The sequence below is a fragment of the Balearica regulorum genome, chromosome 1 (genome assembly GCF_011004875.1).
Source record: "Balearica regulorum gibbericeps isolate bBalReg1 chromosome 1, bBalReg1.pri, whole genome shotgun sequence".
In the NCBI taxonomy this organism is placed as follows: Eukaryota; Metazoa; Chordata; class Aves; order Gruiformes; family Gruidae; genus Balearica; species Balearica regulorum.
The window spans coordinates 16261362-16273785 of record NC_046184.1 but is presented as its reverse complement, the minus strand read 5'-3'; the positions used below and the strand labels follow the sequence as shown (position 1 = coordinate 16273785).

At 45.2% G+C, this 12424-nt stretch overlaps 1 protein-coding gene across 1 annotated transcript in view; it reads left to right on the top strand.

Moving 5' to 3' along the window:
• LAMB1 (laminin subunit beta 1) overlaps nucleotides 1-12424 on the top strand; it is a 43827-nt gene that overhangs the window by 28879 nt on the left and 2524 nt on the right. Inside the window, exons 24-31 of the mRNA XM_075741849.1 lie at nucleotides 3845-4214; nucleotides 5905-6089; nucleotides 7124-7365; nucleotides 9396-9599; nucleotides 9968-10112; nucleotides 10824-11031; nucleotides 11252-11393; nucleotides 12214-12390. Of these exons, the coding sequence (XP_075597964.1) occupies nucleotides 3845-4214; nucleotides 5905-6089; nucleotides 7124-7365; nucleotides 9396-9599; nucleotides 9968-10112; nucleotides 10824-11031; nucleotides 11252-11393; nucleotides 12214-12390 (1673 nt within the window). The remainder of the gene's footprint in view (nucleotides 1-3844; nucleotides 4215-5904; nucleotides 6090-7123; nucleotides 7366-9395; nucleotides 9600-9967; nucleotides 10113-10823; nucleotides 11032-11251; nucleotides 11394-12213; nucleotides 12391-12424) is intronic.

Genomic DNA, 12424 nt, shown 5'->3' with positions numbered 1-12424 from the left:
TTTAAGTACATCAGAAGCAAAACTGTTGTAAGAGAGAGCATCATTAGCACAGGACTGCACAGGAGTTGGCTAAAATGGTGGCCATAGGACTAGTTGGACATCAAGGAAGGAGGTGATAGAGGGGCAAGATGTGATGTGGCTAGATGTGATGCTGGGGTACTTTGGCCAAAATTGATGCTGGGCATGGCATGCTGGTTTGTTCTGGCACAGTTTGCTCTGTTTCTAGCAGGTGATGGGAACCAAGGCATCTTCTGGTTTCACATCCCAGTTCCTTGACAGTGATAATCAAATATCACATGAAGCCTTTGGTGGATGTGCACCCATGATCATGAATGATGGATGTGTCACTTGGCACACGGTTATTCTGCCATGAGCTATTTGCCAATCCGTAGCTAGCCTTTTCCAGTCTGCACCAGCTAGGAGGTCCTCCTTTCCTTTCTCATGCATCCTGGAGCTATTTGCCTGCTTGCCCATGGTGTTCAAGGCACTCCGTGCTACCTAGAAGGCTTTATATGATCTGGTTCCAAGGCTTGCTTACCTCCTCTTGAGAAATCACCACAGCTGAAGTCAGTTGCAGGTTTGATCTTCACCATGCTGTAAAGGGACGATGCTCTCTGCAAGGGCCTTGGATGCGCTCCGTGCCAGGATGTGAAATAGCATGTTGGTGGTGGCCACGGGATACAGGACTCCTCTGCTAAAGGCACTGGAGATGGTGGAGGTCCTGTTCCACGTGGCCTTGGAGGGCAGAGGAGCAGGCTCTGTGGCTTTCTGGCTGGCCAAATTTAGTTATTAATGCCATGTCCGGCAATTGAAACCCAGCATCTCATAGAAGCCCTGAGAGACTGACTCTAGCGAGGAAGAGAGATGATTTCAGCTGTGGCTGAAGCGCTTGGCTAAGGTCATCTAGACTCTAAAAAAGAAGATCGTATGTAACCAAACACTGGCATGCACGTGTCATTTGTGAGATGATGAAAGGTTTGCTCACAGGATGTGAGCTGTAAGAGGAGCCGTGATGCTTTTGTGAGAATCTAAGAAATGTTTCAGTCTCTGCCACAGTAAGGAGTAAGGCTGTAGCTAGAGAGACTGTACCACCAATGCCTCCCAAATTTTCAAAAGGGAAAGAAAATAAAATCTACTGGAATCTTCTTATTCCAGTTCTGACGGAGGCTTTTTCTTGTTTTCCTTTAGACTTTATGATTTTACTTTACTTAGGGATAAAATTATCTTCAGTTTTTACCTTTTGGTTTGAAAGCTGGTGTGGTCCTGTGCACAGTTAATGGCTTTGGAAGATCATGAAGAAAAGAAAGAGTAAGTGTGAAACCAGCCCTTTTGAAAGCCATTTTGTATATGTTGTATTCACACTACTGAAGTAATGCAGAGCCAGCATTGCCTGCTTCTGGGCTTGATAGAGAATCCTAATAAATATCCGGACAAATAACCCACAATACTGTTTCTAGCCGCCTTCTACAATTTTCTTGTGGGTCCCACAAAGCTCAGTTTGAAAGTTTTGTAGAATTCTAGAAATGTGATGATTCTTCCAACTGTTGTGCTATATTTAGAATAAATTACTTCTTTGCTCTTTATCATCTCCCAACAGGCAACTGTGGAGTTTGGGTTTTCACTTTGCAAATGAGCTAGTATTTAAATTCTCCTCTCCCCTTCCCCAACATTTTCTGGTTCCAGAGATTTTGGAATCCACATTACCATGTAAATGCTGCTAAAGCCGCATCATCTGCCTTTCCTGAACATCCAGGTATTCAGGAGTAGAATTACCAACATGCGTTGGTTTGGGTTTTTTGGTTTTTTTTTTTCACTGTAAGCTTTTTAAATTCGCAAGTAAATAGAGTGAGCTGATTTGCCAGCAGCAAGCATTTACGTAACTTGATCAGATATCAAGATCTTTGAGGAAACCCACATGCCATTTAGCCTCTTTTTATGCAGAGGAATTTGGACAATTCATCATTATATGAGGACCTTATTATTTGACAGAAGGGTTAACTGACCTCCTTCTAACAGGAACTTGATGGTTTGCCTGCAGGTAACGTAGTCCTGGTGAGTTGACTACTTAAGCACTTTCGATGCAAAGTAAAAACAATCTCTTGTGTCAGGGTATAATTCAAAGAACAAAGGACCATTTTGCTCAATTGTGCAGGCAGCAGAAGTTGTTTTTGTCTCTTGCCTATCATATTCACATTGTACAAGAAAGTCATTTTGTTGAGGAGCGATTTGTTCTGCTGAGGCTCTTTGTGTAATTTTTGAACTGAAGACCGCCGCTGTGTTTTGGCATTGAAGCAAACAATGTACAATCTTGAAAACGGCTTTGTGTTTTGCCCTTTTTTTTTCAAGGGGGCATGTGCTTGGGGTGTGTGAATTGATTTATAGACTTTTTTGAACCATTAACCTCCTTCAAGGATGCCTGGTAAATGGATGTGTAAGTGAAGGCTTTTATCAGGTATTGCAATCCTTTTCCTGTTCAAGGAATGTGTGCTTGACCTGCTTTGGGTGTTCTCTGTCAGGATGGTAGGTAGACAACCTGCCTATTTGCAAGGCATCTCTTTTTGTTCTTTGCTGCCATGCCTTCGTTAAAAGCTTTGCAGGTTGGTAATTTCGTCTGCTGCTGCCTGCGTAATTAAGGAGGAGGAGAGGTCAAGTGGCAGCCCTGCTGCATGGAAAGACCTCTCCTGATAGCTGATAGCACTGTTGTGTACAGAGTGTGTGCTTTTAGAAGTGACTGTGCATCACTATGTTAGTTGAGTAACTTCTGTTCATGGTCCGTTAGTCCAAAGAAGGGCATCTTTCTTCTAACAGCTCGTTAAAAAAGGGTGTTGCTCAAACCTTATCACTCCAATTTGGCAACCACCCGGAGCCCCTGGGTCTTACCTGCCTAGCATATAAAGGTAAGTAGGTGTTCACAGTTACAAAAATAAAATAAGAATGAAAGTCCATTTCAGGAAGGCATGAATACTGCCTCCTGATTTGGTGCTCAAAGTGTGAAATAATTAAAAAAAAAAAAAAAAAAATCTGTAAATTGTCCTCATTCCCCCTTGAGGGTCACAAGCAGTGTGTAGGCTCTTGATTGTTACCACCAGTGTTGAAGACTTCCCTCTTCCTCCGTACCTGGCAGAGCCAGGCCCTGTACCTCTGCACAGAAGACCTCTCAAGGGCTGTTACTCCATGAATTTGTCATCTTCTCTGAAGCCACCTCAGCTTTTAGCACCCGCAGTGTCTTGTGGTAGGGAGCTCTGCCACTTAACTAAGTGCTGTGTAATCAACTATCTCCTTTCATTGTGTTGTTTGTGGGAGGTGCAGGGGGAGGGTGGTTGATTTCTCATCTGCTGGATTCCTCAGTTGACCCCCTACTCCTGTGCTGGAGGAGACAGTAAATGGTTGTTCCTTGTTCACTTTTTCCATTTCATTCACGTTTTGCTCTGAAACCCCTCTGCTATATGCCTGCCTGTTGTTTCTTTTCCGATCTGGAAAGCCTTACTCTACTTACTCTTCATTGTAGGAGTAAAACTGGGATCTTTGTCTTCAATTGCTGTCCAACTAACATCCAAGCATTCCAAGAAGTGTCCATCCATGCTCCATTATTGTGCACATTTCTGAGATGTGCAAATCCTGATCTCCCCAGAGTTATTCCTTGTCTCTCCTCTGTCACGCTCAGCCCTGGTTCCCCCATACCCAAGCAGACATAATTAGCTGATTATAATCTAGACACACACCACTTTTTGATACTCGTTTCCCTGCTTCATTACAACTGGTTGAATTTTGTTTTTTCCTCCCTGCCAATGTCAACATCATTTCCCTCACTGTAGCCTTCACACATGCCTTTTTCTCCTTCCAGCTTGTGACTGCAACCCTCGAGGCATCCAGACCCCACAATGCGACCGTGCCACTGGGCAGTGCGTCTGCAATGAAGGGGTGGAAGGGCCACGTTGCGACAAGTGCTCCCGGGGCTACTCGGGCTTCTTCCCCAACTGCGTGCCATGCCACCAGTGCTTCGCCCTCTGGGACGTGATCATCAGTGAGCTGGCTAACAGGACCCAGCAGTTCCTGGATAGGGCTAATGCCCTCAAAATCACTGGAGTCACTGGCCCATACCAGCAGACGCTCAACACCCTGGAGGAGAAGCTCAGTGAAATTAAAACCATCATCGCTCAAAATCCAGCTGCTGAGCCCCTGAAGAACATTGGGAATCTCTTTGAGGAAGCAGAGTGAGTATAGTCACAATTATATGGATAAGTCTAGCGTGGGAAGGAGTAGGAGTGCCAGGGAGCTGGGATTTACTTGAGTGACTGATGTCCTCATGCTGAGCTGAGGGCACCCAGCTCTGCTCTTCCAGCTGGGTGAGTTGTGCTGCAGCTCCCAGCACTGGTGGAGCACCTCACCATGCTCAGCGCCCACAGCGAGCGTCCGACCCTGGCCAGGGAAGGTAGGAGCAGCACAGCTACCACGCTTTGAGCAAGGGTTGTCCTGCTCTCACTGCGCACCAGGCAGCTAATTACCACGGAGCCACTCACGCTTGCCTTGCACTCCCCCAGGGCAAAGGACAAACACTGCTATTATGTGAGAGAATGAAGAGGGGAGAGATTAAATTCCTGGATTTCCGTGTGTAGCCAATGAGTTGGAAACTTGGGCTCCTTTCTGCACTCTGAGCATGTGGGGGGGGGAAGCACCAGCTTTATAACAAGGATTGTTTCCATTTTTCTCAGGGTAGGAGCCTTGTATTTTTTGTTTTACAGCTAAGCATACAAAAGACGGTAGTTTGTTCTTTTGGAAATGGGGTAGTTTAACATCAAGTAGGATTACAGATGCTTTCTAGCCCTGTGTGCTACTGCTTGAGCTTGCTTGTGCATTGTAAAGGGGACTGCACAAAGCAAAGGGGCAAGGATTAAAACACAAATGTCTCAGTTAGGGATATGCTTGTGCCCTGCAGCTCCCCCCTCCAACTGGAGAGTGCTGCTGCATTTGGGCTCTGTGTGTACTGAGGGAAATCAGAGCAGCAGAGAGCTGATTTTCCCTAACACGTGTGTGTGTGTGTATGTATGTATCTGTTCTTGCTCCTCTCTGGCTGTACAGAAGTAGTACTGGCCATTGAAGGACTCCTGGACAACAGCAGGCTGTTGGGCTACTGAGCGAGCTGTAAATTGATCACAGAGCTTAAACACTGCCTGATTCTTTCAGAGTGAGGAAACACAGGGACTGGTGGGAGCACCATGGATGGGAATAGCTTCCTATGCCCACTTCTGTTCCACAGCAGCATTGATGTGTAACATACACTTGTCTTTCCTTTTAGGGTTATCCCACTAGCTAAAGCTGCTCTGCCTCTCACTGAGGCCATGCTGAATGCTGAGGGCGGGAGGTTTTCCTTCATAGCCCTTGAGAAACAGCTGGTGAGGAGGGATCTTTACAGACAAGTTAAAAGAATCCATTGTATTGAAACTAAGGCTTCCCCCACTGCTTCCTGAAGTTCAAATCTGTCCCATGAGCTTGTAGTAATCAAAACTGCATTTGTAGCTGTGTGGGATGGGAAGCAAATTATGTATGGATCATAGTAGTCAACTCTGACCTATGCAGTTGCCATGATACAAGAGCATTACACCAGTCCTCTGGAATCTGCCTCTAGTTAATCTTACACAAAGCAGCTGTTTTCTGAGCAATTTGGTGCTTTGAGTTTATAAACGTGCTGTAGATTAAAAAGTAGTTTTGTATGATAAAGGAAACAAAACAGTATTCTAGGTAGGCATGTTGTTACGAATCACTTACAGCTCCACCAAGGGAGGACAGGTCCTGCCATGGGAGAAGCTCTGCATGGCTCTAACCACCACGCTTCAGTGAAGTGAAGCACCAACGCTTACAACCCTTCCTCCTCCCCCTGTTGAGGCCCATGTCTCTGTTTTACAGAAAGCTGACAACAGATGTTACAGTTAAGATAGCCAACATAGAAGAAAACCTGTCAGCCTTAGCAGCGAAGAGCAATAGCACAGACACCGACCTGAGCACGCTGGAGACAGATGCCAAAAGCCTAGACCGCGTCGTGAAAGAGCTTGCAGAACAGCTAGAGTTCATCAAGATCTCTGATGTTCGGGGTAAGTGTTGCAGGCAGGGGGAGAAAGCAGAGGGGTGGCCAAAGATTTGATTAGTGGATGGTTTTAAATATCAGGTTAATCTTCTAACTTGTAATAAAACACAGTTCCTAGGAGGGCAGCTTCTTTCTGTGCATTAGCAGACTTGCTGATGCAGGAGGAATTTTGTTTTGCCCCCTCACCCACTCTTCTTCTGCACATTGCAAAGCTGATTGAAGTTCTTGGGGGAAAGAGTTGCCTTAAAGGCTCTTGATTAATATGTTTTAGATGAGACACAACAGCTGAAAGTGCAGCAGATTCCAAGATATACCTGGACAAAGAGGAATGTCACCAAATTATTTGGAAATTTTGAAAGCTGACTTCATTCCAATTTGAAACAAAGAAAATTTTTTTTTTTTATATTTCCTGCTTTGCAGGAAGTCTGAGATTGTTCACTGGAAACACAGGATGTAGAGTGGGGGAGTCTCCGACTAGTGGCATTCTGCAGAGGAAAGCTGCCCTGAGGTGCAGAACGTGGCCACCCCCACAGCATCCCTCACGCTCGCTCAAGGCCTCTCCGGGAGTTGTCCAAAACTAGCAGTTCCATAAATCAGCATCAAGCAGTTGTTTCTATGGAAAGCTCTGACCAGTTTCCAAGCAGTGACTCCATAAGCCAGACATCCCATGGCAAGCAACAAGAACTGTGGGATAAGCGAATCCTTAGGAAACAGACTGTTGCCCTATAAACCTAAAAGGCTGGATCTCCTTTTGCCCTCAGGGCAAGCAGAATTCAGTCACTAGCGTCAGAGAAAGGCTTAACTTCAAAAATCCAGCAAACCACTGTCAACCAAGCAAAAAAAAAAAAATTAACTTTTTTCCCACAACAGGCTAAATTCCATCATCCTTACAATGGCACTGACTATAGCTGCAAAGGCTAGCAGCTCATTTAACTTGATATTCGTATCGCTAACCCTGATGTGTCATCTGCCACCCTCCATAATATAAATTCCTCTGGGTTACTGAACACATTTCTGAGCAGCTCCATCTGATTTCTGCAGGGGCCTTGGATAGTATCACCAAGTATTTCCAGATGTCCCTGGAGGCAGAGGAGAGGGTCAATGCCTCCACTGTTCACCCCGATAGCGCCGTGGAGCTGTCAGCGCAAACGCGGCAGGAAGTGGAAGACTTAATCAATGAGAAGGAGGCCCAGTTCAAGGCTAAACAAGAGGAGCAGTCGCGCCTTCTGGATGAACTTGCAGGCAAGCTGCAGAGCCTGGATCTCTCCGAAGTGGCTGAGAAGGTACGCAGCTGAGAACTGCTGGTGTAAGACCTGTAGTAAAAATAAAGTTGGGTTTGTGAAGAAATGGCAGGCAGGGAGGAACGATTTAGAGCTTGACAGTGTGAGATACAGTTTGTTCATGAAAAGCGCATGTTTCTTGGATGACAGGGTATTTTGTGGGCTGGAACAGGGCTGTTTAATCAGTGGGCTCTGAGACCTACTGGCTTTCAGGCACCAGCCTTTCATGTTCCCAGCCCTGACAAAACACCCATCTTTTCATCACCCCAGCTCTAACCCAAAGCCCTCTGCTGTGGACAGAGCTCCCCTGCGCTAAAAAGCGTAGCGAGTCTGCTGGACTGAGCACCATCCTCTTCAGCCTGTTGTCAGTTCACATGCTTGCTTTCTCTAGGCTCCTCTCTCCCTTTTTCCGGCTCCACAGGGTACGCAGCGTGCCTGTGCAGCGCCCGGCCAGGCAGCACTTCAATTCACACCGGCGGGCTGCCCTCTTCAGCATCACCGTGCTCCCATCCTCGTGCTTGAGACAAAGCAGAACTTAGAGGGAGCTGGAGTCAAAAGGGCATTTTTCTCTGTTGAAGCTGCCTGCTCATCTGTAAATATGATCAAGGGTGGCTTTTTCGTGGGAGAGGCTGGGTGTTCCCTCAGTTTCACTTTGAAGTTGGCCAGCTGCATTCAGAGAACAATCCCACAAGAAGGCAGGCTGCAGGGGACTGCTCATTAACTCCCCTGGGCAGGCCAGGCCTGTGGCAGAGGATGAGTTCTTCACATGCTGAATTGTCCCGTCCTTTACAACTACAGTCATCCCTCCCGACTCCCCCCAGCCCTCCTTTTTTCTCAGGAGGGAAGAAAGAGACATCTTTTTGTTTAGCTTCCCCTCCCCTACATTCCTGCCTAACTGTTCTTGAGGACTGCAGATCTTGGGTAGATGTTAATCAAGGCTGTAAACACTGAGTTGCTTGGAGGTGTAATCACAGGACACCAAAAAAACCCAAAAAACCAAAAAACTTTTTTGCTTTCTAGCTACTGCTGGGTTGCATGCCAAACAGGTAAGAGGGACTCATTTACACTTCACAGGAGACAGCTGCACTAACTTGGCACAGCCCTTCGGTTTTCCCAGAGCAGTTTTTTGGCTGCAGAGTAGTTCAGTTAGTGACTGATTTGGCAAAAGGGATGGGGTGGAAAGGGAAGAGAAACTCACAAGAATGGGGAATTTTCCAGTTTTCCCTCTGGCTAAAACAACTCCTGAGTGAATTCATTGTCCAAACAATTGACCAAGTAGTGGATAATTCTCAGTACAATGTTGCTGATTTAAATAGTTTTGCTTTCAAAAAAAAAAGTCTACCCTGAAAGTTTCTGTGGGAATACATCCTTGACAACAATTCACAAATTGGAAAGTGCTCTGGAAAGATGAAATCAGAGCAAACATTTGGTGGAAGGGAATGGGACAGCTTAAAGAGAGACAAAAAAAAAAAGTTTCCCGTTCAACTTGGAGCATTTCAGCTTGTATTACATTTCTAGGGCTTTAGAGCAAAGGAAAAGATACTGCTGTGCACCACACACTTTTTTCCCCTATAAAATAGTTTCTTGGGCTGGCCAGTTTTTCCTCCAACAGTAGTGAAGACTGATTGCAAACAAAAGGCACACAGACAGTAGTAGCTTCCAGCTTGAAACCAAAGCTTAAAGGCAGCTTTCCAGTGAAAGATGATGTACAGGAAAAGTGGATGATGACAGTGAGGCAAGGCTTCCCTCATAACCTCCAGCTACTTCAGCATCAAGGAGCTGCATATTTGTTACTGAGTTAAAGGCAGGAAGGTGCAGAGGGCACAAGAAAGATTAAAGTCATGCTGGTACAGACCTGCTGCAGGAACCACCTCCAGCTTAAAGCTCTACTTCAGCTTTCCTTCCCTCTGGTACTTGGATGCTACTGCAAGGGGCAGAAGCAACATAGAGCAGGGTCCAATTCCATCCCCCCTCGCAGCTCCACAACAGAAATAAAGCTGTGCCTGTTTTCCTCATCTGCTGTGTCTCTGCAGACGTGTGGCACTCCTGCGGGAGCCTCTTGCGCTGAGTCCGAGTGCGGTGGTTTAAACTGTCGAACAGCTGAAGGACAGAAGAAGTGTGGAGGACCTGGCTGTGAGGGGCTGGTGACTGTAGCTCACAACGCCTGGCAGAAAGCCATGGATTTTGACAGAGACATCCTCAGTGCATTAGCAGAAGTTGAGCAACTCTCCAGAATGGTAATATGCTAGATCAATTGTTAGGTATTTAAAAAAAATTCTCTTGGTTGTAACAGAAGTTTAGACACTAATTGACAAAGTACGTGCCTGGCTTACTTCAAAATACTTCTTTTCATGCTTATAAAGATCCTCAGAAAAGGAGCTTGCTAAAGTGAAGCTTCACGGATAACTGTAAACATTAGCCTGAGTTGTTTAACCTAGGATTGGTGGCATGGCTCATGGCCAGCTTTTAAAAGCGTTCTGTGAGTTTTATGAGAAAAAGCATTTCTCATTACTATTACCTCTGACTCCACCTGAATTTTTGTTTTAAAATAAGCTTTAAAGCACAAGCAAATATGCAATCAAGCCTTCCATTTTCCTCTCTTTAGGTTTCTGAGGCAAAACAGAGAGCTGATGAAGCAAAACAAAATGCACAAGCCGTTTTGCTCAAAACCAATGCTACAAAAGAACAAGTGGACAGAAGCAATGAAGATCTGAGAAATCTTATTAAACAGATTAGAGACTTCCTAATGCGTAAAAACCTTACATTTAAATTACATTTTAATTCTACGTTTGTGAAAATAACTTTAGCCCTGAATCATCCTCTAAGGAGTAACGCAATAGTTGTGTCCCCCTCCCCCTGTTCCAGCCAGACTTAGTGTGTATGATGAAATCTGGAAACGAGAACCAAGACAATAGGAAAGCGAGAGCAAACTGTGACACGTTGTGTTCGTTTCAGCTGAGGCTGTTGTACTGCTGTAGCTTGCCAAGTGTGTTCATAAGCGCTGGCTAGACAGACAAAGTACTATTAAAGGGAAGGAAAGTCAGGAACTGTGAGTTTCTCTCTCTCTGTAAGAAAGCAGGTAAAGGTTAAATGAGGGCTCTGCTCCCTAGTGAGCGGCAGCACAGCAAACCCACTCCTTCCCTGTTTGCACAAATACACTTACGTGCAGCTGTTGGCTTCCTTTCTTGTGGGCTTGCGTCTCCCAACCCCCAGCATGGTGTAGCTAATCATCAAGATCTTCAAATGGCTTCCAGGAGAGCTATGCCAGCAGGGCCTACGCGCCTGCTGGGCCTCTCAGGGAGAGGAGTTTCACCCTCGGGAAGCAGTTTTAACACCTTGATTTTCTGTTAAGTTTGGGGGACGAAGTTTTCCCATGATTTTCCTTCTTAAGTAAACAAAAAGTTTGAGTACTGAGACTTGACAGGGGGAAGCTTTTACTTACATCTTTGTCCATCTACTAGAAGACAGCGCTGATCTGGACAGCATCGAGGCAGTGGCTAATGAAGTGCTGAACATGGAGATGCCAAGCACTCCCCAGCAGCTGCAAGCCCTGACAGAAGATATTCGTGAGCGTGTAGAAAGCCTTTCTGATGTTGAAGTCATTCTGCAGCAGAGCGCTGGAGACATTGCCAGGGCAGAAATGCTACTGGAGGAAGCTAAAAAAGCAAGGTATGCAAAACCCCATCCTGTATTAGCTGTTTTCCATCACCAATAGTGTGAACAAGACTTTAATTTCATTGTATCAGAAAATGTGGAGTTTAACTTACTGCAGTGCAGATTCTCATTCCTTCACTAAGGGGCAAAACCAGCCCTTTGCAGTATATGACTAGTTCTTTTTCCAGTTCCGAAGCAAAAGCATTTTTAGCATTAACATAGTTTTGCTCCACAGCAAAGGTGCAACAGATGTTAAAGTCACTGCAGACATGGTGAAAGTAGCACTGGAAGAAGCTGAAAAAGCTCAAAATGCAGCTGAAAAAGCCATCAAGCAAGCTGACGAAGATATTAAAGGAACTCAAGACCTGCTGACTTCAGTGAGTTCTTACTACTTAAGATACAGAAACAGCACCAAGTCTGATACTTAGCTGATGTAAAGCTCATCTAGGGAAGGCTCTTGGGTACTGCAAATCAAAGACTGCTTAAAACAAATCTAAACCATTCCTGCTTTTGGGTTAGTAGAACAGATTCTAGGGGTCCATTTACCCCTTAAAAAGAAAAAAAGAAAAAAATAAGGCTTTTTTCACCCTATATCCTGCACCACTCAAGTTAAAGGAGCAGGACTGCAGCCCTCTAACACCGCAGGTGTGCCAGGGTCCCTTAAAGTCAAAATTGTTGACCCCCTCAGTAGTTACTGGCATAGCTGTGCTATCAGTGTCATCCACCACTGCAGCACGAGACTAAAACAAACAAGTGCTGGATTAAAGTGGCAATTGCCAGTCTTGTCAGATACTGTATTTTCAGATTTATCTCAAAGCCCTCGTGAGACCATAGCATTATCTAGACCCATGAAGCTTGGCCAGCTTAGACGATACGCAGCTTCACAAGTCCATTATCAAATGATGGAGTCAAATGTCTGAAGTTTTACCAGTGGATTAGGCAACTCTTGCATGTGTAATACAATCAGGTAATTTTTAACCGTGTTCCTTTATGCCTTTGCAGCCCCATATGTACCTCACCTTCACGCAATGGGCTCTTTCATCTTGACTGCAATTGGCCATTTGTAACAAAACCAAAACACTAGGGTTTACATCAGATGTACGGACATGAAGTAGTTAGTCGATCGGGGCTTATCTAGAAAGCTTACTATTATGTTCAGTGTCTTTTGAAAATGTAACTACTGTCCCTCTTTTTTAGATTGAATCTGAAAATGCAGCATCTGAAGAAACACTGAACAATGCTACCTTACGTCTGTTTGAGCTAGAGAAGAGTGTTGAAGACCTTAAGCAAAAGGCTGCTACAAATTCAGAGAATGTGGACAATATAGAAGAAAAAATTGTTACTGCAAAACAAAATGCTGAAGAAGTTAAAAAGGTGAGAAGCTCAGGAAAGATGCCAAGGGAAAGCC